The sequence below is a fragment of the Myotis daubentonii genome, chromosome 21, assembly GCF_963259705.1.
Source record: "Myotis daubentonii chromosome 21, mMyoDau2.1, whole genome shotgun sequence".
In the NCBI taxonomy this organism is placed as follows: Eukaryota; Metazoa; Chordata; class Mammalia; order Chiroptera; family Vespertilionidae; genus Myotis; species Myotis daubentonii.
In genome coordinates, this window is record NC_081860.1 from 18,352,370 (window position 1) to 18,379,675 (window position 27,306).

Genomic DNA, 27,306 nt, shown 5'->3' on the forward strand with positions numbered 1-27,306 from the left:
GTCTCTCAGTGGTTAGAGCATCAGCCTGCCAGACAGACACAGCTCTCCTGTTAAGGAGGCCACCGAGGAACACCTTAGGCAGGTGGGCGGGGAACCTCAGTGCAGGAGTCTCTGGGGCCTCCCATTACAAGACTGGGGCGGGAAGAGGCGCAGAACCCAGAGTGGTGACTTCAGTCCCGCCAGGGACGGAATGATTGCCGCCCTGGCCTGCCTGGCTGATTTGCAGGGTAGAATTTTTGGTCGTGGTCACGGGGCTTTAGCTGGGGGTTCAGCACCTTGGACAGAGGCGCAAGGTGTTGTTTCCCAGAATGGCCACAAGAGGGCAGAAAAGGATCATTTTTGCGCGGTGATGTGCTGACAGCGTCCTTCCAAGTCTCCTGTAAGAAGTATGTGGATCCCTAGACGTGTGCAGTATAGTGAGTCACTTACTTGAAGGACAGTGCATATATGTTCTACATGTTTTATTCCTGCGTAGGATCTAAAATAAATTATCCGGATGCCACCGGAAGTTTCTAAGTAGGCACAGGGAGTGCAGGAGCATATACACACATAAACGGCTACACCTTTCCCTGTGTCTGTTAAAAATGTCTCCAACGGTCATATCAGGCAGGGTGGCCGGGTCACGTTAAATAGCACCTCTGCCCAGCAGTTCCGCGGGCCTCCTTTGCTGGTCTGGGGATGGGGGAGGTGCAGAACCCCGCCTTGCTTTGTTTGTGCACGGTTCTTTGTTTTGGTTTATTTTCTGGGTAGAATTCTTGGTGTGGATCGCACGGGAGTTATAATCCCAGTGCCCTGAAAAGCCCGGGAAATAGAGGGCAACCATATGCCTCAGGGGACCTGCCAAGTAGGAGGAGAGGTTTTCCTGGAGGAGCAGGTAGCTGGGAGGCGGTGACTGGATGCCCGCCCCCCACCTTGCCTCCACATGCTTCAAAGGGGCAGCTCTGGGGTCAGTGCCTGTGAGTGTCCTGAGAACCTGGGTGACAGGGAAGTCTCCCTATCGGAGACAACGAGGCAGGCAAGCATTTGTCCTCCCGTCAGACTTGGCTTCGCCTGGTTTGCAAGCGGAACCAGGGATTTCTGCCCGGAATTGAGATCAGTAACGTAGACAGAGACAAAGCGGCGGCTCTCCTGAGAGGCTTGTGTGAGGAAATGTTGACTGGGACATGATTCTCTTCAGGAATTCAGTTCCAGGGGGGTGTGAGCCCATTCTTCCAGACTGTGTTAATGCCTCCCCCCCCCCCACCCAAATCTTACTGGACCACCTTTTCTCTAGCAGACTTAAGAGATGACATAGGGTGTCCACCTTCCGGTTCTGTGAAAGATTCTTCCTCCTCCATCAGTTTATTTCACATATAATGAGCCTGGCTTGTGATCCTTCCTAGATTCTGGGATTTCCTGAGGGAATAAGCACATGATTCTCCTTATAAAAGCGACCTTTTGGCTAGGGAAACTGACTTGCAAACCCTAGTTTCTCGCAGGTGCAATTCTACAGATATGGATTTTTTTAAAGTATACTTTTATTGAGGCATGGAAGTATGATAACAATACAAATGAGTCATTTGAGACTAAGTCATTAAGAAATTTGCCCTAGGCCACACCATAACATTCAACAGAGCCAGTCTTGAAACCATTGGTCATCTGATTTCAGGATTCTTTCTCTGCGCTTCTGGTCAATACCAAGGCCCTCACCCAACCTCAGGTAGAGAAATAGTGGGAGAAGCCAGGGTCTGGAATCTGAACACTCACATTAACAGCTTGAGTAGGTCACCCCGATGCCGGTTTCATCATTTATGAGATTGGGGATGTCATCTGCCCACCTTGCTTTCCAAGGCTCCATGACATGCAAGGACTTAGGACCCAGGAATGTGCTCAACAAATGCCTGTTGATAGGACTGATTTACAAGCATAGTCGTTGATGGATTTGTATGTGTTGAGTTGGTATTTAGGGATCCTTTTATGAGTGATAATTGAAACTGATGAAATAAAGATGGACTCTTCCCACACAGACAAAATGGATGTTGTTTGAAGAAGGCAGTGGCTGTACCATCACCCTGCTCTCCAGGCTCGGGGAACAGTAATTGGCACCTACAGAAAGAGAGGACATCAAAGACAAGTTTCCCCTTCTGAACACAGTGGGGCATTGACCGGCGATGATTACAGACTAAGCAAAGGTAAATCCACTTGAATGACAGGGATTTCCTGGGGGTTAAAAAAATAAGATCTTGTCTAAAAATACACCAGCATCTTCATATTTTTTAAAATTTTTTAATTAATTTCAGAGAGGAAGGGAGAGGAAGAGAAATAGAAACATCAATGCAGAGAGAGAAGCACTGATTGGTTGCATCCTGTGCTCACAGAATGGGGACCCAGCCATCAAAACCAGCAGGTGCTCTGAAGAGGAATCTACCTTGACTTCCTGGTTCAGAAGTAAACACTCAAACATGAGCCACGCCAGCTGGGAAAGGTATCATTTTAAGACACTAGTACAATCTTTCCTGACATTAGCGTACCGTAGCATAGCATGGTTTAGAAGAGTGAGGGAGATTAGACCTTCGAGGACCTCGCCTAGAGTATCTTAGCTTACTGAGGGAGAAGAGACCTTTGAGGCACTAGCAGAGCTAAGCGTACCCTAGAGGAACACAGGTTAGTGAGGAAGATGAGACTTTCAAGGACCTAGCTTAGCTTAACCCAGCACAAAGCACTGTAGGTTAGTGAGAGAGACTAGACCTTCGAGGAACTACCTTAACCTACAGTAACCTTAGGCTAGTGAGGCACGACACCATTGCAGACCTAGCTAAGTTTAGCATTACATAGAATAGCAAAGGGACCTTTGATACCTGGCTAAGGATAGATTACCCTAGAGGAGCCTAGGTTTGTGAGGCATATGACACAGCTAGGATAGGGAGGCAGAGGAGACCATTGCAGACTTAGCATAGCTTAGGGTAGGCCAGAGTAGCTGAGAGATCTCAGAGGACCTAGCGTAGCTAAGATGAGGCTAGAGTAGCCTAGGTTAGGAGACAGACGAGACCATTGTGGACCTACCTTACCTAAGTTTAGCTTAGGCTGGAGTAGCTGAGGAAACTTAGAGGACCTTGCTTTGCTTAGCTTAGCTTAGCCTAGAGTAGCCTAGGTTAGGGAGGCAGACGAGACCATTGCAAACTTAGGTAGCTTAGATTAGGCTATAGTAGCTGAGCGACCTTAGAGAACATAGCGTAGCTAAGATTAGCTTAGGCTAGAGTAGCAGACAGACCTTAGAGGACTTAGCGTAGCTTAGCTTAGCTTAGCTTAGCATAGAGTAGCCAGGTTAGGGAGGCAGAAGAGACCATTGCGGACCTAGCGTAGCTTAGCTTAGACTAGAGTAGCTGAGAGACTTATAGGACCTAGCGTAGCTTAGCTTGGGATAGAGTAGCTGAGGGACCTACTCTAGCCTAAGCAAAGCTAAGCTAAGTCACAAAAGTTTCGTCTACCTCCCTATCCTAGCTGTGCAATGGTCTCGTCTGCCTCCGAAACCTAGGCTACTCTATGCTAAACTAAGCTAAGCGAGGTACTCTAACAGCCCTTAGGTAAGGGAGGCAGACGAGACCACTGCAGTCTAAGCTTAGATTAGGCTACAGTAGCTCAGGAACCTTAGAGGACCTAGCTTAGCTTAGCTCAGTCTAGAGTAGCCTAGGTAATGGAGGCAGACGAGACCATTGCAGGCTTAGCCTAGCTTAGCTTAGGGTAGAATAGCTGAAGGACCTTAGCTATGCAAAGCCTGTAATGGTCTCGTCTGCCTCCATAACCTAGGCTACTCTAAGCTGAGCTAAGCTAAGCTAGGTCCTCCAAGGTCCCTCAGCTACTCTAGCCTAGGCTAAGCTAGGCTAAGCCTGCAATGGTCTCGTCTGCCTCCCTAACTTAGGCTACTCTATGCTAAGCTAAGATAAGCTAGGTCCACTAAAGTCCCTCAGCTACTCTAGCCTAAGCTACAATTAGCTAAGTTAGGTCTTCTAAGGTCCCTCAGCTACTCTAGGCTAAGGTAAGCTAGGTCCTCTAAGGTCCCTCAGCTACTCTAGCCTAAGCTAAGCTAGGCAAGGCCTGCAATGGTCTCGTCTGCCTCCCTAACCTAGGCTACTCTAAGCTAAGCAAAGCTAAGCTAGGTCCTCTAAGGTCACTCAGCTACTCTAGTGTAAGCTAAGCTAGGCTAAGCCTGCAATGGTCTCCTCTGCCTCCCTGACCTAGGCTACTCTAAGCTAGGATAAGCAAAGCTAAGCTAGGTCTTCTAAGGTCCCTCAGCTACTCTAACCAAAGCTAAGCAAAGCTAAGCTAGGTCCTCTAAGGTCCCTCAGCTACTCTAGCCTAAGCTAAGCAAAGCTAAGCTAGGTCCTCGAAGGTCACTCAGCTACTCTAGTGTAAGCTAAGCTAGGCTAAGCCTGCAATGGTCTCGTCTGCCTCCCTAACCTAGGCTACTCTATGCTAAGCCTGCAATGGTCTTCTCTGCCTCCCTAACCTAGGCTACTCTAAGCTAGGATAAGCAAAGCTAAGCTAGGTCTTCTAAGGTCCCTCAGCTACTCTAACCAAAGCTAAGCAAAGCTAAGCTAGGTGCTCTAAGGTCCTCAGCTTCTCTAGCCTAAGCTAAGCTAGGCTAAGCCTGCAATGGTATCGTCTGCCTCCCTAACCTAGGCTACTCTAAGCTAAGCTAAGCAAGGCTAAGCTAAGCTAGGTCCTCTAAGGTCGTTCAGCTACTCTAGCCTAAGCTAAGCTAAGCTAAGCTAAGCCTGCAATGGTCTTGTCTGCCTCCCTAACCTAGGCTACTCTAAGCTAAGCTAAGTAAGGCTAAGCTAAGCTAGGTCCTCTAAGGTCCTTCAGCTACTCTAGCCTAAGCTAAGCTAAGCTAAGCCTGCATTGGTCTCGTCTGACTCCCTAACCTAGGCTACTCTATGCTAAGCTAAGCTAAGCAAGGTCCTCTAAGATCCCTCAGCTACTCTGACCTAAGCTAAATTTGGCTAATCCTGCAATGGTTTCGTCTGCCTCGCTAACCTAGGCTACTCTATGCTAAGCTAAGCCAAGCTAAGCTAAGCTAAGCTAAGCTAAGTCTTCTAAGGTCCCTCAGCTACTCTGGCCTAAGCTAAACTAGGCTAATCCTGCAATGGTTTCGTCTGCCTCGCTAACCTAGGCTACTCTATGCTAAGCTAAGCCAAGCCAAGCTAAGCTAAGCTAAGTCCTCTAAGGTCCCTCAGCTACTCTGGCCTAAGCTAAGCTAGGCTAAGCCTGCAATGGTCTCGTCTGCCTCCCTAACCTAGGCTACTCTATGCTAAGTTAAGCTAAGTCCTCTAAGGTCCCTCAGCTACTCTAGCCTAAGCTAAGCTAGGCTAAGCCTGCAATGGTCTCGTCTGCCTCCCTAACCTAGGCTATTCTAGGTAAAGCTAAGCTAAGCAAGGTCCTTTAAGGTCCCTCAGCTACTCTGACCTAAGCTAAGTTTGGCTAATCCTGCAATGGTCTCGTCTGCCTCCCTAACCTAGGCTACTCTATGCTAAGCTAAGCTAAGCTAAGCTAAGTCCTCTAAGGTCCCTCAGCTACTCTAGCCTAAGCTAAGCTAGGCTAAGCCTGCAATGGTCTCGTCTGCCTCCCTAACCTAGGCTATTCTAGGTAAAGCTAAGCTAAGCAAGGTCCTTTAAGGTCCCTCAGCTACTCTGACCTAAGCTAAGTTTGGCTAATCCTGCAATGGTCTCGTCTGCCTCCCTAACCTAGGCTACTCTATGCTAGTCCTGCAATGGTTTCGTCTGCCTCCCTAACCTAGGCTACTCTAAGCTAAGCTAAGCAAGGCTAAGCTAAGCTAGGTCCTCTAAGGTCCCGCAGCTACTCTAGCCTAAGCTAAGCTAGGCTAATCCTGCAATGGTCTCGTCTGCCTCCCTAACCTAGGCTACTCTAAGCTAAGGTAAGCTAAACAAAGCTAAGCTAGTTCCTCTAAGGTCCCTCAGCTACTCTAGCCTAAGCTAAGCTAGGCTAAGCCTGCAATGGTCTCGTCTGCCTCCCTAACCTAGGCTACTCTAAACTAAGCTAAGCTAAGCTAAACAAAGCTAAGCTAGGTCCTCTAAGGTCCCTCAGCTTCTCTGGCCTAAGCTAAGATAGGCTAAGCCTGCAATGGTCTCGTCTGCCTCCTTAACCTAGGTTACTCTATGCTAAGCTAAGCTAAGCTAAGCTAGGTCCTCTAAGATCCCTCAGCTACTCTAGCCTAAGCTAAGATAGGCTAAGCCTGCAATGGTCTCGTCTGCCTCCCTAACCTAGGTTACTCTAAGCTAAGCTAAGCTAAACAAAGCTAAGCTAGGTCCTCTAAGGTCCGTCAGCTACTCTAGCCTAAGCTAAGCTAGGCTAAGCCTGCAATGGTCTCGTCTGCCTCCCTAACCTAGGCTACTCTAAGCTAAGCTAAGCTAAGCTAAACAAAGCTAAGCTAGGTCCTCTAAGGTCCCTCAGCTTCTCTGGCCTAAGCTAAGATAGGCTAAGCCTGCAATGGTCTTGTCTGCCTCCTTAACCTAGGTTACTCTATGCTAAGCTAAGCTAAGCTAAGCTAGGTCCTCTAAGATCCCTCAGCTACTCTAGCCTAAGCTAAGCTATGCTAAGCCTGCAATGGTCTCGGCTGCCTCCCTAACCTAGGCTACTCTATGCTAAGCCTGCAATGGTCTCGTCTGCCTCCCTAACCTAGGCTACTCTAGGCTAAACTAAGCTAAGCTAAGCTAGGTCCTCTAAGGTCCCTCAGCTAATCTAGCCTAAGCTAAGATAGGCTAAGCCTGCAATGGTCTCGTCTGCCTCCCTAACCTAGGCTACTCTAGGCTAAGCTAAGCAAAGCTAAGCTAAGTCCTCTAAGGTTCCTCAGCTACTCTGGCCAAATTAAGATAGGCTAAGCCTGCAATGGTCTCGTCTGCCTCCCTAACCTAGGCTACTCTAAGCTAAGCTAAGCTAAGCTAAGCTAAGTCCTCTAAGATCCCTCAGCTACTCTAGCATAAGCTAAGCTACGCTAAGCCTGCAATGGTCTCGGCTGCCTCCCTAACCTAGGCTACTCTATGCTAAGCCTGCAATGGTCTCGTCTGCCTCCCTAACCTAGGCTACTCTAGGCTAAGCTAAGCTAAGCAAGGTCCTCTAAGGTCCCTCAGCTACTCTAGCCTAAGCTAAGCTAGGCTAAGCCTGCAATGGTCTGTCTGCCTCCCTAACCTAGGCTACTCAATGTTAAGCTAAGCTAAGCTAAGTCCTCTAAGATCCCTCAGCTATTCTAGCCTAAGCTAAGCTACGCTAAGCCTGCAATGGTCTCGGCTGCCTCGCTAACCTAGGCTATTCTAGGGTAAGCTAAGCTAAGCAAGGTCCTCTAAGGTCGCTCAGGTACTCTGACCTAAGCTAAACTAGGCTAATCCTGCAATGGTCTCGTCTGCCTCCCTGTTTAGGCTACTCTATGCTAAGCTAAGCTAAGCTAAGCTAAGTCCTCTAAGGTCCCTCAGCTACTCTAGCCTAAGCTAAACTAGGCTAAGCCTGCAATGGTCTCGTCTGCCTCCCTGACCTAGGCTACTCTATGCTAAGCTAAGCTAAGCTAAGCTAAGTCCTCTAAGGTCCCTCAGCTACTCTAGCCTAAGCTAAACTAGGCTAAGCCTGCAATGGTCTCGTCTGCCCCCTGACCTAGGCTACTCTAAGCTAAGCTAAGCTAAGCTAAACAAAGCTAAGCTAGGTCCTCTAAGGCCCCTCAGCTACTCTAGCCTAAGCTAAGCTAGGCTAAGCCTGCAATGGTCTCGTCTGCCTCCCTAACCTAGGCTACTCTAAGCTAAGCTAAGCTAAACAAAGCTAAGCTAGGTCCTCTAAGGTCCCTCAGCTACTGTGGCTTAGGTAAGCAAAGGTAAGCTAGGTCCTCTAAGGCCCCTCAGCTACTCTGGCCTAAGCTAAGTGACGCTAAGCCTGCAATGGTCTCATCTGCCTCCCTAACCTAGGTTACTCTATGCTAAGCTAAGCTAAGCTAAGCTAGGTCCTCTAAGATCCCTCAGCTACTCTAGCCTAAGCTAAGATAGGCTAAGCCTGCAATGGTCTCGTCTGCCTCCCTAACCTAGGCTACTCTAGGCTAAGCTAAGCTAAGCTAAGTCCTCTAAGGTCCCTCAGCTACTCTGGCCTAAGCTAAGATAGGCTAAGCCTGCAATGGTCTCGTCTGCCTCCCTAACCTAGGCTACTCTAGGCTAAGCTAAGCTAAGCTAAGCTAAGTCCTCTAAGATCCCTTAGCTACTCTAGCCTAAGCTAAGCTACGCTAAGCCTGCAATGGTTTCGGCTGCCTCCCTAACCTAGGCTACTCTAAGCTAAGCTAAGCTAAACAAAGCTAAGCTAGGTCCTCTAAGGTCCCTCAGCTACTCTAGCCTAAGCTAAACAAATCTAAGCTAGGTCCTCTAAGGTCCCTCAGCTACTCTAGCCTAAGCTAAGCTAGGCTAAGCCTGCAATGGTCTCGTCTGCCTCCCTAACCTAGGCTACTCTATGCTAAGCTAAGCTAAGCTAAGTCCTCTAAGGTCCCTCAGCTACTCTGGCCTAAGCTAAGATAGGCTAAGCCTGCAATGGTCTCGTCTGCTTCCCTAACCTAGGCTACTCTAGGCTAAGCTAAGCTAAGCTAAGCTAAGCTAAGTCCTCTAAGATCCCTCAGCTACTCTGGCCTAAGCTAAGATAGGCTAAGCCTGCAATGGTCTCGTCTGCCTCCCTAACCTAGGCTACTCTAGCCTAAGCTAAGCAAATCTAAGCTAGGTCCTCTAAGGTCCCTCAGCTACTCTAGCCTAAGCTAAGCTAGGCTAAGCCTGCAATGGTCTCGTCTGCCTCCCTAACCTAGGCTACTCTATGCTAAGCTAAGCTAAGCTAAGTCCTCTAAGGTCCCTCAGCTACTCTGACCTAAGCTAAGTTTGGCTAATCCTGCAATGGTCTCGTCTGCCTTCCTGACCTAGGCTACTCTATGCTAAGCTAAGCTAAGTCCTCTAAGGTCCCTCAGCTACTCTGGCCTAAGCTAAGCTAGGCAAATCCTGCAATGGTCTCGTCTGCCTCCCTAACCTAGGCTACTCTATGCTAAGCTAAGCTAAGCTAGGTCCTCTAAGGTCCCTCAGCTACTCTAGCCTAAGCTAAGCTAGGCTAATCCTGCAATGGTCTCGTCTGCCTCCCTGACCTAGGCTACTTTAAGCTAAGCTAAGCTAAACAAAGCTAAGCTAGGTCCTCTAAGGTCCTTCAGCTACTGTGGCTTAGGTAAGCAAAGGTAAGCTAGGTCCTCTAAGGTCCCTCAGCTACTCTGGCCTAAGCTAAGTGACGCTAAGCCTGCAATGGTCTCGTCTGCCTCCCTAACCTAGGCTACATAGGCTAAGCTAAGCTAAGCTAAGCTAGGTCCTCTAAGATCCCTCAGCTACTCTAGGCTAAGCTAAGATAGGCTAAGCCTGCAATGGTCTCGTCTGCCTCCCTAACCTAGGCTACTCTAGGCTAAGCTAAGCTAAGCTAAGCTAAGTCCTCTAAGATCCCTTAGCTACTCTAGCCTAAGCTAAGCTACGCTAAGCCTGCAATGGTCTCGGCTGCCTCCCTAACCTAGGCTACTCTAAGCTAAGCTAAGCTAAACAAAGCTAAGCTAGGTCCTCTAAGGTCCCTCAGCTACTCTAGCCTAAGCTAAGCAAAGCTAAGCTAGGTCCTCTAAGGTCCCTCAGCTACTCTAGCCTAAGCTAAGCTAGGCTGAGCCTGCAATGGTCTCGTCTGCTTCCCTAACCTAGGCTACTCTATGCTAAGCTAAGCTAAGCTAAGTCCTCTAAGGTCCCTCAGCTATTCTGGCCTAAGCTAAGATAGGCTAAGCCTGCAATGGTCTCGTCTGCCTCCCTAACCTAGGCTAAGCTAAGCTAAGCTAAGCTAAGCTAAGCTAAGTCCTCTAAGATCCCTCAGCTACTCTAGCCAAAGCTAAGCTACGCTAAGCCTGCAATGGTCTCGGCTGCCTCCCTAACCTAGACTACTCTAATCTAAGCTAAGCTAAGCTAAACAAAGCTAAGCTAGGTCCTCTAAGGTCCCTCAGCTACTCTAGCCTAAGCTAAGCAAAGCTAAGCTAGGTCCTCTAAGGTTCCTCAGCTACTCTAGCCTAAGCTAAGCAAAGCTAAGCTAGGTCCTCTAAGGTCCCTCAGCTACTCTGACCTAAGCTAAGTTTGGCTAATCCTGCAATGGTCTCGTCTGCCTTCCTGACCTAGGCTACTCTATGCTAAGCTAAGCTAAGTCCTCTAAGGTCCCTCAGCTACTCTGGCCTAAGCTAAGCTAGGCAAATCCTGCAATGGTCTCATCTGCCTCCCTAACCTAGGCTACTCTATGCTAAGCTAAGCTAAGCTAGGTCCTCTAAGGTCCCTCAGCTACTCTAGCCTAAGCTAAGCTACGCTAAGCCTGCAATGGTCTCGGCTGCCTCCCTAACCTAGGCTACTCGAAGCTAAGCTAAGCTAAACAAAGCTAAGCTAGGTCCTCTAAGGTCCCTCAGCTACTCTAGCCTAAACTAAGCTAGGCTAAGCCTGCAATGGTCTCGTCTGCCTCCCTAACCTAGGCTACTCTAAGCTAAGCAAAGCTAAACAAAGCTAAGCTAGGTCCTCTAAGGTCCGTCAGCTACTCTAGCCTAAGCTAAGCTAGGCTAAGCCTGCAATGGTCTCGTCTGCCTCCCTAACCTAGGCTACTCTAAGCTAAGCTAAGCTAAACAAAGCTAAGCTAGGTCCTCTAAGGTCCCTCAGCTACTCTAGCCTAAGCTAAGCAAAGCTAAGCTAGGTCCTCTAAGGTCCCTCAGCTACTCTAGCCTAAGCTAAGATAGGCTAAGCCTGCAATGGTCTCGTCTGCCTCCCTAACCTAGGCTACTCTAAGCTAAGGTAAGCTAAGCTAAACAAAGCTAAGCTAGGTCCTCTAAGGTCCCTCAGCTTCTCTGGCCTAAGCTAAGATAGGCTAAGCCTGCAATGGTCTTGTCTGCCTCCTTAACCTAGGTTACTCTATGCTAAGCTAAGCTAAGCTAAGCTAGGTCCTCTAAGATCCCTCAGCTACTCTAGCCTAAGCTAAGCTATGCTAAGCCTGCAATGGTCTTGGCTGCCTCCCTAACCTAGGCTACTCTATGCTAAGCCTGCAATGGTCTCGTCTGCCTCCCTAACCTAGGCTACTCTAGGCTAAGCTAGGCTAAGCAAGGTCCTCTAAGGTCCCTATGCTACTCTAGCCTAAGCTAAGCTAGGCTAAGCCTGCAATGGTCTGTCTGCCTCCCTAACCTAGGCTACTCAATGTTAAGCTAAGCTAAGCTAAGCTAAGTCCTCTAAGATCCCTCAGCTACTCTAGCCTAAGATAAGCTACGCTAAGCCTGCAATGGTCTCGTCTGCCCCCCTAACCTAGGCTACTCTATGCTAAGCCTGCAATGGTCTCGTCTGCCCCCCTAACCTAGGCTACTCTATGCTAAGCAAAGCTAAGCTAAGTCCTCTAAGGTCCCTCAGCTACTCTGACCTAAGCTAAGTTTTGCTAATCCTGCAATGGTCTCGTATGTCTCCCTGTTTAGGCTACTCTATGCTAAGCTAAGCTAAGCTAAGCTAAGTCCTCTAAGGTCCCTCAGCTACTCTGGCCTAAGCTAAGCTAAGCTAAGCTAGGTCCTCTAAGATCCCTCAGTTACTCTAGCCTAAGCTAAGCTAGGCTAAGCCTGCAATGGTCTCGTCTGCCTCCCTAACCTACGTTACTCTATGCTAAGCTAAGCTAAGCTAGGTCCTCTAATATCCCTCAGCTACTCTAGCCTAAGCTAAGATAGGCTAAGCCTGCAATGGTCTCGTCTGCCTCCCTAACCTAGGCTACTCTAGGCTAAGCTAAGCTAAGCTAAGCTAAGCTAAGTCCTCTAAGATCCCTCAGCTACTCTAGCCTAAGCTAAGCTACGCTAAGCCTGCAATGGTCTCGGCTGCCTCCCTAACCTAGGCTACTCGAAGCTAAGCTAAGCTAAACAAAGCTAAGCTAGGTCCTCTAAGGTCCCTCAGCTACTCTAGCCTAAGGTAAGCAAAGCTAAGCTAGGTCCTCTAAGGTCCCTCAGCTACTCTAGCCTAAACTAAGCTAGGCTAAGCCTGCAATGGTCTCGTCTGCCTCCCTAACCTAGGCTACTCTAAGCTAAGCAAAGCTAAACAAAGCTAAGCTAGGTCCTCTAAGGTCCGTCAGCTACTCTAGCCTAAGCTAAGCTAGGCTAAGCCTGCAATGGTCTCGTCTGCCTCCCTAACCTAGGCTACTCTAAGCTAAGCTAAGCTAAACAAAGCTAAGCTAGGTCCTCTAAGGTCCCTCAGCTACTCTAGCCTAAGCTAAGCAAAGCTAAGCTAGGTCCTCTAAGGTCCCTCAGCTACTCTAGCCTAAGCTAAGATAGGCTAAGCCTGCAATGGTCTCGTCTGCCTCCCTAACCTAGGCTACTCTAAGCTAAGGTAAGCTAAGCTAAACAAAGCTAAGCTAGGTCCTCTAAGGTCCCTCAGCTTCTCTGGCCTAAGCTAAGATAGGCTAAGCCTGCAATGGTCTTGTCTGCCTCCTTAACCTAGGTTACTCTATGCTAAGCTAAGCTAAGCTAAGCTAGGTCCTCTAAGATCCCTCAGCTACTCTAGCCTAAGCTAAGCTATGCTAAGCCTGCAATGGTCTTGGCTGCCTCCCTAACCTAGGCTACTCTATGCTAAGCCTGCAATGGTCTCGTCTGCCTCCCTAACCTAGGCTACTCTAGGCTAAGCTAAGCTAAGCAAGGTCCTCTAAGGTCCCTATGCTACTCTAGCCTAAGCTAAGCTAGGCTAAGCCTGCAATGGTCTGTCTGCCTCCCTAACCTAGGCTACTCAATGTTAAGCTAAGCTAAGCTAAGCTAAGTCCTCTAAGATCCCTCAGCTACTCTAGCCTAAGATAAGCTACGCTAAGCCTGCAATGGTCTCGTCTGCCCCCCTAACCTAGGCTACTCTATGCTAAGCCTGCAATGGTCTCGTCTGCCCCCCTAACCTAGGCTACTCTATGCTAAGCAAAGCTAAGCTAAGTCCTCTAAGGTCCCTCAGCTACTCTGACCTAAGCTAAGTTTTGCTAATCCTGCAATGGTCTCGTATGTCTCCCTGTTTAGGCTACTCTATGCTAAGCTAAGCTAAGCTAAGCTAAGTCCTCTAAGGTCCCTCAGCTACTCTGGCCTAAGCTAAGCTAAGCTAAGCTAGGTCCTCTAAGATCCCTCAGTTACTCTAGCCTAAGCTAAGCTAGGCTAAGCCTGCAATGGTCTCGTCTGCCTCCCTAACCTACGTTACTCTATGCTAAGCTAAGCTAAGCTAGGTCCTCTAATATCCCTCAGCTACTCTAGCCTAAGCTAAGATAGGCTAAGCCTGCAATGGTCTCGTCTGCCTCCCTAACCTAGGCTACGCTAGGCTAAGCTAAGCTAAGCTAAGCTAAGCTAAGTCCTCTAAGATCCCTCAGCTACTCTAGCCTAAGCTAAGCTACGCTAAGCCTGCAATGGTCTCGGCTGCCTCCCTAACCTAGGCTACTCTAAGCTAAGCTAAGCTAAACAAAGCTAAGCTAGGTCCTCTAAGGTCCCTCAGCTACTCTAGCCTAAGCTAAGCAAAGCTAAGCTAGGTCCTCTAAGGTCCCTCAGCTACTCTAGCCTAAGCTAAGCTAGGCTAAGCCTGCAATGGTCTCGTCTGCCTCCCTAACCTAGGCTACTCTAGGCTAAGCTAAGCTAAGCTAAGCTAAGTCCTCTAAGGTCCCTCAGCTACTCTAGCCTAAGCTAAACTAGGCTAAGCCTGCAATGGTCTCGTCTGCCTCCCTAACCTAGGCTACTCTAGGCTAAGCTAAGCTAAGCTACGTCCTCTAAGGTCCCTCAGCTACTCTGGCCTAAGCTAAGTGACGCTAAGCCTGCAATGGTCTCGTCTGCCTCCTTAACCTAGGTTACTCTATGCTAAGCTAAGCTAAGCTAAGCTAAGTCCTCTAAGGTCCCTCAGCTACTCAGGCCTAAGCTAAGATAGGCTAAGCCTGCAATGGTCTCGGCTGCCTCCCTAACCTAGGCTACTCTATGCTAAGCCTGCAATGGTCTCGTCTTCCTCCCTAACCTAGGCTACTGTAGGCTAAGCTAAGCTAAGCGAGGTCCTCTAAGATCCCTCAGCTACTCTAGCCTAAGCTAAGCTACGCTAAGCCTGCAATGGTCTCGGCTGCCTCCCTGACCTAGGCTACTCTAGGCTAAGCTAAGCTAAGCAAGGTCCTCTAAGGTCCCTCAGCTACTCTAGCCTAAGCTAAGCTAGGCTAAGCCTGCAATGGTCTGTCTGCCTCCCTAACCTAGGCTACTCAATGCTAAGCTAAGCTAAGCTAAGCTAAGTCCTCTAAGATCCCTCAGCTACTCTAGCCTAAGATAAGCTACGCTAGGCCTGCAATGGTCTCGTCTGCCCCCCTAACCTAGGCTACTCTATGCTAAGCCTGCAATGATCTCGTCTGCCCCCCTAACCTAGGCTACTCTATGCTAAGCAAAGCTAAGCTAAGTCCTCTAAGGTCCCTCAGCTACTCTGACCTAAGCTAAGTTTGGCTAATCCTGCAATGGTCTCGTCTGCCTCCCTGACCTAGGCTACTCTATGCTAAGCTAAGCTAAGCTAAGCTAAGCTAAGTCCTCTAAGGTCCCTCAGCTACTCTAGCCTAAGCTAAACTAGGCTAAGCCTGCAATGGTCTCATCTGCCTCCCTGACCAAGGCTACTCTAAGCTAAGCTAAGCTAAACAAAGCTAAGCTAGGTCCTCTAAGGTCCCTCAGCTACTCTAGCCTAAGCTAAGCTAGGCTAAGCCTGCAATGGTCTCGTCTGCCTCCCTAACCTAGGCTACTCTATGCTAAGCCTGCAATGGTCTCGTCTGCCTCCCTAACCTAGGCTACTCTAGGCTAGGCTAAGCTAAGCTAAGCTAAGTCCTCTAAGGTCCCTCAGCTACTCTGACCTAAGCTAAGTTTGGCTAATCCTGCAATGGTCTCGTCTGCCTTCCTGACCTAGGCTACTCTAGGCTAAGCTAAGCTAAGCTAGGTCCTCTAAGGTCCCTCAGCTACTCTAGCCTAAGCTAAGCTAGGCTAAGCCTGCAATGGTCTCGTCTGCCCCCCTAACCTAGGCTACTCTATGCTAAGGCTGCAATGGTCTCGTCTGCCCCCCTAACCTAGGCTACTCTATGTTAAGCAAAGCTAAGCTAAGTCCTCTAAGGTCCCTCAGCTACTCTAGCCTAAACTAATCTAGCCTAAGCCTCCAATGGTCTCGTCTGCCTCCCTAACCTAGGCTACTCTAAGCTAAGCTAAGCAAACCTAATCTAAGTCCTCTAAGGTCCATCAGCTACTCTAGCCTAAGCTAAGCTATAGTAATCCTGCAATGGTCTCGTCTGCCTACCTAACCTAGGCTACTCTAGGCTGAGCTAAACTAAGGTAGGTCCTCTAAGGTCCCTCAGCTACTCTAGTCTAAGCTAAGCTATGCTAAGGCAGCAATGGTCTGGTCTGCCTCCGTAACCTAGGCTACTCTATTCTAAGCTAAGCTAAGCTAAGCTAAGTCCTCTAAGATCCCTCAGCTACTCTAGCCTAAGCTAAGCTACGCTAAGCCTGCAATGGTCTCGGCTGCCTCCCTGACCTAGGCTACTCTAGGCTAAGCTAAGCTAAGCAAGGTCCTCTAAGGTCCCTCAGCTACTCTAACCTAAGCTAAGCTAGGCTAAGCCTGCAATGGTCTGTCTGCCTCCCTAACCTAGGCTACTCAATGCTAAGCCTGCAATGGTCTCGTCTGCCTCCCTAACCTAGGCTACTCTATGCTAAGCCTGCAATGGCCTCGTCTGCCCCCCTAACCTAGGCTACTCTATGCTAAGCCTGCAATGGCCTCGTCTGCTCCCCTAACCTAGGCTACTCTATGCTAAGCAAAGCTAAGCTAAGTCCTCTAAGGTCCCTCAGCTACTCTAGCCTAAGGTAAGCTAGCCTAAGCCTGCAATGGTCTCGTCTGCCTCCCTAACCTAGGCTATTCTAGGGTAAGCTAAGCTAAGCAAGGTCCTCTAAGGTCCCTCAGCTACTCTGACCTAAGCTAAGTTTGGCTAATCCTGCAATGGTCTCGTCTGCCTCCCTGACCTAGGCTACTCTATGCTAAGCTAAGCTAAGTCCTCTAAGGTCCCTCAGCTACTCTGGCCTAAGCTAAGCTAGGCTAATCCTGCAATGGTCTCGTCTACCTCCCTAACCTAGGCTACTCTATGCTAAGCTAAGCTAAGCTAAGTCCTCTAAGGTCCCTCAGCTACTCTAGCCTAAGCTAAACTAGGCTAAGCCTGCAATGGTCTCGTCTGCCTCCCTGACCTAGGCTACTCTATGCTAAGCTAAGCTAAGTCCTCTAAGGTCCCTCAGCTACTCTAGCCTAAGCTAAACTAGGCTAAGCCTGCAATGGTCTCGTCTGCCTCCCTGACCAAGGCTACTCTAAGCTAAGCTAAGCTAAACAAAGCTAAGCTAGGTCCTCTAAGGTCCCTCAGCTACTCTAGCCTAAGCTAAGCTAGGCTAAGCCTGCAATGGTCTCGTCTGCCTCCCTAACCTAGGCTACTCTATGCTAAGCCTGCAATGGTCTCGTCTGCCTCCCTAACCTAGGCTACTCTAGGCTAAGCTAAGCTAAGCTAGGTCCTCTAAGGTCCCTCAGCTACTCTAGCCTAAGCTAAGCTAGGCTAAGCCTGCAATGGTCTCTCTGCCTCCCTAACCTAGGCTACTCTTAGCTAAGCTAAGCAAACCTAATCTAACTCCTCTAAGGTCCATCAGCTACTCTAGCCTAAGCTAAGCTATAGTAATCCTGCAATGGTCTCGTCTGCCTACCTAACCTAGGCTACTCTTAGCTAAGCTAAGCAAACCTAATCTAACTCCTCTAAGGTCCATCAGCTACTCTAGCCTAAGCTAAGCTATAGTAATCCTGCAATGGTCTCGTCTGCCTACCTAACCTAGGCTACTCTAGGCTGAGCTAAACTAAGGTAGGTCCTCTAAGGTCCCTCATCTACTCTAGTCTAAGCTAAGCTATCCTAAGGCTGCAATGGTCTGGTCTGCCTCCCTAACCTAGGCTACTCTATTCTAAGCTAAGCTAAGCTAAGCTAAGCTAAGCTAAGCTAAGCTAAGCTAGGTTCCTCTAAGGTCCTTCAGGTACTCTAGCCTAAGCTAAGCTACATAAGGCAGCATTGGTCTCGTCTGCCTCCCTAACCTAGGCTAAGTAAGGTCCTCTAAGGTCTCTTGGCTAGTCTAGCCTAACCTAAGCTATCCTAAGACTGCAATGTCCCGTCTGCCTCCCTAACCTAGGCTACTGTATCTAAGCTAAGCTACGTCCTCTAAGGTGTGCAGGAGGCTGCCATTCGACGTTTCTAACTCTCTATCTTTCTCCCATCCTCTCTGTAAAAAATCAATAAAAATATGTTGAAATAAAAGAAGATTGCATTTACCGTCCTTTCAAAATGGGAATAAAAGGCGTTGCCTGGCGTGGAGTTGTTAGTGTCATGATTGGTGGGAAAAAAGTCAGACAAGGTCAAAACGCTAACACATGGTGTTCCCGTGGGATCTCGCACACCGTGGAGCCGCCTCTGCCTGCAGCCGTGGGGACTTTCCACACCCACAGGGAACACCGTTTCCCATGCGGAGGGGGTGTGGTGGGGGATGCGTTGATGCACATAATGGTGCACGCAGGTTCCCTGACTTGGGCCAGCCAGGAGGGTCGCGTGGGGGTCCAGGCCAGGGTTTGGGTCTGGATTATTCAGGGGCAGAGTGCTGGGCGCCCCAGCAGCCATAAGACGCTCCAAGCTCGGATCAGGCGCGGCTGGGGGCGTTTGGACTGTTTTGGGCTTTCTTTGCTTTAAAACATGGAGGCTGGTTATCCTCTCAAGGTTTGTGAAGCCCTAGACTTCCAGTTTGCAAATTTACGTACGTATCTATTTAGTTAATTGTAAAGAGAGACTGGGACAGAGAAAGGTTACTCACGTGTCCTCAGCTCCCAGGGCCCCACAATGTACCTGGAGGTCACCGGCATCCTGTGACTTTGCGTTGTCGCCTCCTGCCCCACCCTGGGGTTCCTGGTTTAGAGGTCTTGGGGAGAGAAAGAAACATCAGTAATGAGAACCGTGGATCGGCTGCCTCCTGCACACCCCACACAGGGGATCGATCCCAGAACCTGGTTCCTAGGTCGGTGTTTCACCACTGATTCATGCTGGCTGGATCTTATCTTATTATTACTACTATTATTATTAGTATTATTATTATTATTTTTAACAAAAATGTAACCTTTTGCATAGGAGCTGGGGCAGCCTTAGCTGCTGGAAGCTGCCCCACTGTTAATGTCTCTGGCCTGGCCTCAGGCTCACCCGCCTCCCCCATCACTCAGGCCTGCTTCCCTCCCTGGCACCCCTTCCCACTGCCTTTCTGGGGATCCCTAAAACCTGGGGGTTTGAGGGCACCAAAGGGAAAGGGGATGGGAGGGTGGCTTTTTCTTAAAATGTCTCCTGCCAAATAATTCCATAGACACCATTTGGGGGAGGGTAGACTTTGCCCACCCCTCTCCCATCTCAGCCCAGGACTTGGGCTCCCGATTCCTGCCAGGCCCACAATTCCCGCTGGGCACCAAGTGGGCCATGAGTAGACAGAGCCGCACCCCACCCTCTGTCAGCGGGAAGTGACTCCCCCTCATTCCCAAGCACAGGCCCAGGTCCCCAGGTGCTGGTGGAAGCCTGAACCCTCCCCTCCCCTCTTCTCCCCTCCCTTCTTCCCTCCTCTGCCTTCTGTGCCTAGGTGGGGCCGTGTTGCTATGATGAATTTACTAAATCTCCTCATCATTATTTTAATTTGTCTCGAAAAAAATAGTTTGGGCGGCCTGGTCACTGTTTGTATGTATCCATCTCCCCCCATCAAACCTGTGTTAAAACAAATGTTACTTAAGATAAACAATCCAATCAAAAAATGGGCAAAGGATCTAAATAGACACCTTTTAAAAGAGGACATTCAGAAAGCCAAGAGACATATGAAAACATGCTCAAAGTCACTAATCATCTGAGAGATGCAAATCAAAACAACAATGAGGTACCATCTCACACCTGTCAGGCTGGCTATCATCAACAAAGGACAAGTGTTGGAGAGGATGTGGAGAAAAAGGAACACTCGTGCATTGCTGGTGGGAATGCAGACTGGTGCAGCCACTATGGAAGACAGTATGGAGTTTCCTCAAAAAACTACAAATGGAACTCCCATTTGACCCTGTGATCCCACTTCTAGAAATATATCCCAAGAAACCAGAAACACCAATCAAAAAGGATATATGCACCCCTATGTTCATAGCAGCACAATTCACCATAGCTAAGATCTGGAAACAGCCTAAATGCCCATCAGTAGATGAATGGATTAGAAAACTGTTGTATATCTACACGATGGAATACTATGCTGCTGTAAAAAAGAAGGAACTCTTACCATTTGCAATGGCATGGATGCAACTGGAGAGCATTATGCTAAGTGAAATAAGCCAGTCAATGAAGGAAAAATACCACATGATCCCACTCATTCATGGATAATAAAGATCATTATAAACTTATGAACAATAATAGCTGCCTCAAACAGATTGTCAAACTGCAGGGGGAAGGCCGGGGAGGGTTGGGGGGCAGGAGGGAGTGGGGTAAGAGATCAACCGAAGGACTTGTATGCATGCATATAAGCATAACCAATGGACATAAGACACTGGGGGGTAGGGGAGGCCAGGATATTGTCAAGGGCGGGGGGGGGGGGGGAGGAGACATATGTAATACTTTTTGTAATACTTTAAGCACTAAAACAATAAAAAACAAACAAACAAAAAAACCCTCAAATGTTACTTTTCTCTCTCCTGGACACAGACCCTCCCTTTCTGATGGAAAGAGCTTTGCATAATTACATATCGAAGCCAGAACAGCCACCTCCACGTTTTATGGGTCACAAACCATGCACAATCGCCACATTTCTGTCCAGGAAACCTTAGTCCCTTCAGTGACAGAGCGGGCTCCCCGGGGCCTAGTCCAAAACTGGGAGGATGGAAATCTCTAAGAACCCAAGCCCTGGCCGGTTTGGCTCAGTGGATAGAACGTCGGCCTGTGGACTGAAGGGTCCTGAGTTCATTCCGGTGGGGGTGGGCACGTGCCCGGGTTGCAGGTTCAAGGTCGCGCAGGAGGCAGCGGATCAATGATTCTCTCTCATCATTGATGTTTCTATCTCTCCCTCTCCATTCCTCTCTAAAATCAATAAAAATATACTTAAGAGAAAAAAGAACCTGAGATGATGTGGCCAACTGACCACGTGTTTACATATAAAGTTCAGACCGGGGAGAGTGCCACTCCCTTCTGAGCCCCAACCTCTTTCCTAGCTTTGTCCTGCGGTAATTGAGAACTTCTGATTTAAACAGACATTTGCTCTGGTCACTGAATAATATTCGCTCCTTTGATGTCCAACTTTTGACAGTTGTCACACCAGCCCTGGGCAATCTAGCACACATACCTCCTCTGAAAAAAAGAAAGCAAGCAAAGCCCCATGGCTTTGAAGAAATCTAATGTGTGATCCTTATCACCCAATGATGGAAATCGCGCCCACAGGCCGCCGGGCTACCCGTTACATTCGGTTGTTACATAATGGAGCCCAATTGGGGTTTGAGCTCCTGCAGGCGGTATTGGTGGCCCCTGAGAAGGGAGCCCACAATTTGGGCGCCCTCTTTCCCTGCCTCCGAGCCCAGGCCCAGAGTGGGAGGGAAACCCGCAGAAAGTCTAGAAGGTTGGGGCAAAGCGACACCTGAGGCCCAGGGCCGACAGGGGCCACGGTGTCCCTGATCCGAGACGGGAAGGCCCGCCCGCACCCGCCTCAAAGGGAAACCGAGTGGCGGACTCACCCCGTGGGCTGGCCGACTGCACAGCGGGCTTCCGCTCTGGTCACCGCCGCTCACACCCTCACACAGGCCGACCTCCCCTGCGCTCGCGCGGCCAGCGCCTCCGTCGCCGTCCAGTGGGAGCTGCGAGCATCCGGGGCTGCAGCCGGGCGCGCCGCCTCCTCCATGGGGAGCCCCGAGGACAAGTAGCCCGGGACAACCTCCAGTCCGGCAACCGCCCGCCGGGACCAGGGACCGCCCCAAGCGGAAGAGCAGAACCTGGTCGCGGCCGAATGACGCAAGGGCGGCCCGCGCAGACTCAGTACAGCGCGGCGAAAGCCCCTCCCGCACCCGCGAGCTGTCACGTCGACTTCCGTTTTCTTTACCAGGCCCTGATTAGCGGGCTTGGGGGGAATGGGCGGGCCGAGGGGAGAAGTGTTGCAGGCAATATTTTGTAAGATAACGTTCCCTACCAAGTGATCAAAATCACTTGTATTTGCTGCTTACAATGCGAACGCCAACACGGGGTCAGTGTGTGAAACTGCACTTTGAGCAGCGACCTTAGGGATCCCATACGGAAGCCGTCACTCAGCGGGCCAGGGGCGGGGCTATAGCTGGACCCGGAAGCCAAGAGTATTTGGAAACGCGGAGAGGCGGGACCAAGTGCGGGCGGAGCTAAGAGCTGGGGCACCGCTAAGGCAGAGCCCGTATATGCGTGGTGTCGGACAATGCCGATAGGCTGGGCCAGGGCTATAGGCGGAACCAAGTACTAGTGGGCGGGACTAGACCTGATGCCGGATATTCTGGGGTGGCAGACAACGCGGATAGGCTAGACAAGGGCTATAGGCGGGACCAAAAGGTGGAGGCGGGACTAAGCTAGAGTTCGGATATCCGGGGCTTGCAGTCAGCACCGATAGGTTGGAAGAATGGAATGGGTGGGAACAAATGGGTATGCAACAACGCGGATAGGCTGGTCCAGGGCCATAGGCGGGACCAAGCGTTACGGGGCGGGACTAGATCTGATCTCGGATATCCGGAGGTGGCAGACAACGCCGATAGGCTGAACCAGGGCTCTGGGCGGGACCAAGTGCTGGAGGCGGGAATAGACCAGATATTAGACATTCGGGGGTGGCAGACAACAGGGATAGGCTGGACCAGGGCTGTGGGCGGGGTGTGTTTGGGAACGCAGGAGGTCTGGACTAATTGCTGGCTTGGGGGCGGGTACTGCAGTGAGGCCAGAGGGCCCTAGCCAGTGGGGAACAGCGGTGAGGTCAAGCACTTGGGGCGGGTGGGGCTCAGGTTGGGCCCCATTTGGTAGGGAGAATCCGGGAATAATTGCAGGTTGTGGTTTTTTGCATTCTGAATAAAATTTATAGCAGACTCTTACCATAAAGCTGTGATTCTCTAAGGTGAGAGCGTGCACAAACTTTTCCTTAGTTCTTATTAAAATTCAGTAACTATGCCCTGGCTGGTTTAGCTCAGTGGATAGAGCGTCAGCCTGCGGACTGAAGGGTCCTGGGTTCAATTCCAGTCAAGGGCACATGCCTGAATTGTGGGCTCGATCCCCAGTGGGGGGCGTACAGGAGGCAGCTGATGGGTGATTCTCTCTTATCATTAATGTTTTTCTCTCTCACCCCCTCTCCTTTCCTTTCTGAAATAAAAATATCTTAATAAAAAAATTCCGTCACTTTACTGTGAAACCCCAGAATCTGAGCTTTAACAGGCACACACACATCCCACCCCACCCCCAACACCACAAACAACAACAAAAGCAACTACAAGAACAACAACAAAACAAACAAAAAATGTTAAACCAGTGATCCCTGGTCCTGGTCGGGGCAAATGACAGGAGGTAACCAATCAATGTGTCTCTCTCACATGCATGTTTCTCTCTCTGTCTCTCTCCCTCCCTTCCACGCTCTAAAAATTACTGAAAAAATATTCTCAGGTGAGAATTAACAAAACAAACAAAACATGAAACAAAAAAGAACACAATATCTAGCTAATATATCTGTCGGTGCCATTTTTAACCAGACCCTAGTGTGTGTATGTATGGAGATAAATATAGATACCAATAAAGATGATTATATGTGTATTAGAGGCCCGATGCATGAAATTTGTCCACGTGTAGGGTATTTAGGCCTGGCTGGCGATCAGGGCCCATCTATGGGGCAACTGGCAGGGCGATCAGGGCTCCTGCTCGCACCCACCTTGGCCTGGTGCCACCCGCCCACCTGCTCCACCATCCTACCACGTTCCTGCTCTCATCGAGCGATGCCCACCAAGTGCCTTGTCACCGATGCCCACCAAGTTCTTTGTCGCCCCCTGGTGGTCAGCACACATCTAACTCCCAGTTAGTCTAACTCCCACCAGTGGGGACAATTATCATATTAGCCTTTTATTATATAGGATATACTCACATATCAGTGCCTAGTTAAAAACTTCTAGCTACACATATACAGTTTATTTCAAATACTTCCCCAGAATAAAACGTGTATAATATATATATGATGTCCTTCAAGTACGTTACTGATTATAGTGTACACGTCTATGGATCTATAGACTTATTACTCTCAGCCAATTCCTGTGCAAACATGATCTTCTGCTGCTGTCCTGTGGCCATTCAAGAAATAACATGAGCCGAAACCGGTTTGGCTCAGTGGATAGAGCGTCGGCCTGCGGACTGAAAGGTCCCAGGTTCGATTCCGGTCAAGGGCATGTACCTGAGTTGCGGGCACATCCCCAGTAGGAGATGTGCAGGAGGCAGCTGATCGATGTTTCTCTCTCATCAATGTTTCTAGCTCTCTATCTCTCTCCCTTCCTCTCTGTAAAAAATCAATAAAATATATTAAAAAAAAAAAAAAAAAGAAATAACATGAGAGCCGCTGTGTCTCTGTCCGCAGTCCTGAGCTTCTAGGCGCAAATTTCTGGCTCTGCTTCAAAACCAGGCGGAGCCAAGTGTGGCTGGAAGACAAATGCTTGCATATCTCATTTTCTCTGATAGACTTCCCTCCCCACCCAGGATCCCAGGACACCCACAGGCACTGACCCCACAGCTGCCCCTTTGGAAGGTGTGGAGGAAAGGGGGGATCCTGTCACCACCTCCCAGCTCACCTGCTCTTCAAGGAAAATGTCTCCCCCTACTTGGCATGTCCCCTGGCATGTCACGTGGTTGCCCTCTACTGCCCTGGCTTTTCAGGAAAGTGGAGGTTGCACTGACCCAGTGGTGTCAAGGACAGTGAGTACTTTTCCCAAGAAGCATCTCCATTCAAGCGCTACCACACCATTCTCCTCCCGATAACCTGGCAGAATGCAAATTTATAGAGTATATATTCTGGCATCAGGTCATACAGATATTTTCAGAATAGCAAGAGGTAATTTCTCAACCAGGTTCTCAGCCCTGGTCATCTTTCTGATACACCTGAACAACACTTTCTGAGGGAAGTAAAAGGGCAAAGGGATTCTTTTAGCCTTGGAGAGTGCAGTCATGTTTCCACGGAATGATTTACACTGACCTTATAGAAGCCTTCATCCCCTCCCGCACACCAGCACAGTGTTGAACAAACCCACAGTTTAATGGTCAAGCCTTACAAAGTAATGGGGCCACAGAGTCAAGCAACCCAAGGCTGGGCTTTATCCCCACCAAATGGCCTGCAGAGGTGAGGAGGAAGGAGACGGCCAGATGAGATGGCATTCTGGTCCTATCAGAGGAGCCTACGTGGTCATGGGAAGGGGCAGACATAGCACTGGGACTTTGAGAGGGGAGGTATTCACAGAAGGTGGGCACTAGGGTGTCAAACTTTGTCTTCTCACAGTTTTCCAGAGACTCCTGCAGAGAAGGGAGCAGAGAGATCCTGTCATCTGAAACATTCCCTGAGCCCTCTATATTCAGGGAGCGTGGGTCTCTGTGTTGTTCTGCCCCATCCCCTTCTTTCCCCAGCTTTCTGTTGCTCCCTACTCACCATTCCTCCACTCTGGCCATTTTCCTCCTCATCAGAGTCCAAAACCAAGTCCCCTCTGGTCATGACAGGGCTGCACAGAGATGGAAGACACACTGCAAGAAGGAAACCAGAATTAAGTACTCTTCTAGATGAACACAGGCCCGCAAGAGTTCCAAGAGAGGAGGCTGTCTGATCCCGTCCTGACTCAGTATGCAATCTCAGGGGCTCCATGGAGCAGTCCCAGCAATTCCTGGGGTGGGAACAAGCAAAGAAGAGAGGATGAAGGGAAAGCAGGCAAGGAATGTGCTGCTAGGAGGCAGAAGCAACTGTTCCACTCACGCCTTTTGCTCCGAGGCGGACAAGTCAGCTGGGTTCTCCTTCACAGTCTTTCCACCCAGGGTCTGGGATGGACTCCTAGACTTTCCAGTGGAGGCTGCTTTCGTGCCCACATCACCTGCTGGAACTGCTGTGTGTGTCCCTCGTTCTTTCCTGTTCTGGGTTGATATATGACGTAGGTTGGTGAACTCCGATTCCTAAAGGGGAATAGCATGACTGTGGGGTGCTCTTTATGGCCTACCCTCGTGGATGTCCACTGGGCGTGGGTTTTTCGCTGGCCTAGAGGAGCCAAGTTGAAGTGGTGGCCAGCCAAAGGTTCTGGGTGCTTTCTTGAGGCTGGTCCCTGAGGACGGTGTGGGCCAGAGTTGCTTTTTGGCACAGGTTGATGGAGTGCTGGTCTTGGTTGCTGAGGAGGACTGGGCTCCATGGACTCTGACATGTTCATTGAATTAGTCACAGAGCACTCTAAAAAGAAAAGAATGTTCCTTATAAAGAGAACAGAGAGTAACACATAAACTCAGTCTGGTTTCTTGGGGTCTCAAGCCCATGTAATCTTTCTAATGAGCTGGCTGTCTCAAAAGATCTCAGGCTACATATCCCACCCCCAAATTCCTAATATTTCCAGATGGTCCTGGTACCTGGAAGTGGCCACCCCATGTCCACACTATATTGGCTCAAAGCAAAAGAAGATGTGATAGAAATCCCAGGCTGCATCCAGCTCAGCACATCCTGAAGCTGTGGGCAAGGAGAGAGCATGAAGACCACAGTCCTTGATCCAATCACCCTGCCTTCTGCCCTCTGCGTTTTGCCCTAGGAAAACCTGCTCTGTGTGGGGGGTAGGCAGTGCTTTTTCCAGCCGACACAAGTATTCAAAAAATAGCTTTTCCATGGCAGCTAGAAAGGGCTCCCCATACTCTTGTTCAAGTTCCTGCCAACAGAAAAAAACCTGGTCAGAAAAGAACTAGAAGAGAAAGCCACATTATAGTTTCCAAAATTCGCTAGTCTCACCAGTAACTTCCAATCCAAATCCTCAGGGGCCTCTGCCAGCAGCTTCACCTGCTGGCGAAAGGCTTCCTGTGCCTCGGAGATGATCTTCAGATCCTGTTCTGTCTGTTGAAGATAAAAAGGCAGACATGTTAGAGGCACCAAGGACTCACTGTGGGTGGGGACTGTCTCAGGGATGACTCACAGCTTTGGGGTCCCGCACTACAGTAGGTCCAGACACTGGAAAGTGGAGATACAAGGAATTCAGAACGTGGGCCCAACGCCGGCCCTGGAGGATCAGCTCCACCACCACCTGTGAAGGGGACTGAGCTCAGAATTCCCACTTCGGGGCAGGTTTCCCTTTTGCAACGCTCCCACCCACAGGCGGCCTGTCCTAGTCTGATCCTTGCATCCCGCCCCTTCCGCTCTGCCCGTTCCCGGTCCCAGGGGCTCTCATACCTTGGCCTTTAGGCCCATGCACAGGCGCTCGTGGTGGCGGTAGCGAACCAAGCCGGGAGCAGCAGCGCGCAGGCACCGCAGAAACTCCAACACTCGCGGAAAGTATTCCACGTAGCGTCCGCGCACGGCCCTCCAGCTGGCGGCGGCAGCTAAGCGCAGGGCAGCGGGGCCAGCACCCGGGGGCTCAGCCATGGCAGGCGCGCTCCGCCGCGGGGCGGGGCTCCGCTTCTTTCCTCCCAGAGGCTGTCTGACCCCCGCCCAGGGGCGCGGCTTCCGGTGGCTCTCAGAGGCTGTCTGACCCCGCCCAGGGGTGCGGCTTCCGGTGGCCCTGGGAGGCTCGGCGTTTCCGATGGGCACCCTATGCTTTGCGACCCTCAGCGCCCTTCCATAGGCCGCCAGAACTTTGTAGGTTTTCTCCAATTTAGGCCGGAGCCCGGGTGAAGAATCTAGCGGCTCCAATGGTACCAGGACGCTCGCTCTGCCTTAAACGGCGCCGTCGTCTCGAACCCAAGGGCTACCGCGCTTCCGGCCCTGCCACCACTTTTTCTTGCCCCGGAAAAGGGCGATAAATGGAAAACCCACGGGTCACCGCTGGAGGAGGCGGGCGGGGGAACGCGAAGGCGCGTCAGGAAGCCCCGACCTTCCCCCTCCGTCAGATCCTCGGCGGTAGCGTGGCCCCTTCACAGCCGGTCAGGGCCCTCTCGGCCCTGCAGTTCTTGGCAAACGTGCATAGAAGTAACGTCCTTCTCTTTGAGGCTTGACTTTCTATTCTGTAAAGCCGG

General features: G+C 50.1%; 1 protein-coding gene and 2 long non-coding RNA genes across 12 annotated transcripts; all 3 read right to left on the reverse strand.

Annotated features, from left to right (window-relative positions):
* Nucleotides 1-1,427: 1,427 nt before the first annotated feature.
* On the reverse strand, nt 1,428-21,116 carry LOC132222745 (uncharacterized). 2 transcript variants are annotated; one of them, XR_009450294.1, is made up of 3 exons: nt 20,829-21,116; nt 17,915-18,019; nt 1,428-2,085 (listed from the first exon to the last, which is right to left on the reverse strand). It is a non-coding gene; the product is annotated as an uncharacterized LOC132222745 (long non-coding RNA). The 2 variants fall into 2 exon arrangements; XR_009450293.1 differs by having other exon boundaries at nt 1,461-2,085; nt 17,947-18,019.
* On the reverse strand, nt 3,057-3,900 carry LOC132222930 (uncharacterized). The gene is made up of 3 exons (XR_009450336.1): nt 3,783-3,900; nt 3,381-3,510; nt 3,057-3,333 (listed from the first exon to the last, which is right to left on the reverse strand). It is a non-coding gene; the product is annotated as an uncharacterized LOC132222930 (long non-coding RNA).
* A 2,065-nt stretch (nt 21,117-23,181) lies between the features above and the next one.
* Nucleotides 23,182-26,762, reverse strand: LOC132223076 (TERF1-interacting nuclear factor 2-like). Of its 9 annotated transcripts, none has more exons than XR_009450353.1 (10): nt 26,525-26,760; nt 26,271-26,378; nt 26,090-26,191; nt 25,902-26,009; nt 25,720-25,816; nt 25,323-25,546; nt 25,085-25,239; nt 24,767-24,858; nt 23,670-23,768; nt 23,182-23,429 (listed from the first exon to the last, which is right to left on the reverse strand). XR_009450353.1 is itself a non-coding variant. In XM_059678445.1 (9 exons), exons 1-8 carry the CDS (start codon nt 26,714-26,716, stop codon nt 24,798-24,800), a joined length of 1,047 nt encoding a protein of 348 aa, XP_059534428.1. In that variant the 5' UTR covers nt 26,717-26,760; the 3' UTR covers nt 23,902-24,106; nt 24,767-24,797. The 9 variants fall into 9 exon arrangements, 2 of the variants coding, with proteins under 2 accessions (XP_059534428.1, XP_059534427.1); XR_009450354.1 differs by lacking the exon at nt 23,182-23,429 and adding an exon at nt 23,919-24,106 and having other exon boundaries at nt 23,679-23,768; XM_059678445.1 differs by lacking the exons at nt 23,182-23,429; nt 23,670-23,768 and adding an exon at nt 23,902-24,106.
* Between the last annotated feature and the right edge of the window lie 544 nt (nt 26,763-27,306).

Bases quoted from the DNA above. Each gene is read 5' to 3' on its own strand.
- LOC132223076 (XM_059678445.1), bottom strand. From the start codon at position 26,716: ATGGCTGAGCCCCCGGGTGCTGGCCCCGCTGCCCTGCGCTTAGCTGCC. The intron at 26,379-26,524 runs GTATGAGAGCCC...TCCCCTTCACAG, and splicing joins GCATGGGCCTAAAGGCCAAG to GTGGTGGTGGAGCTGATCCT. The intron at 25,240-25,322 runs GTAGGCCATAAA...ATATCAACCCAG, and splicing joins CCCAGTGGACATCCACGAGG to AACAGGAAAGAACGAGGGAC.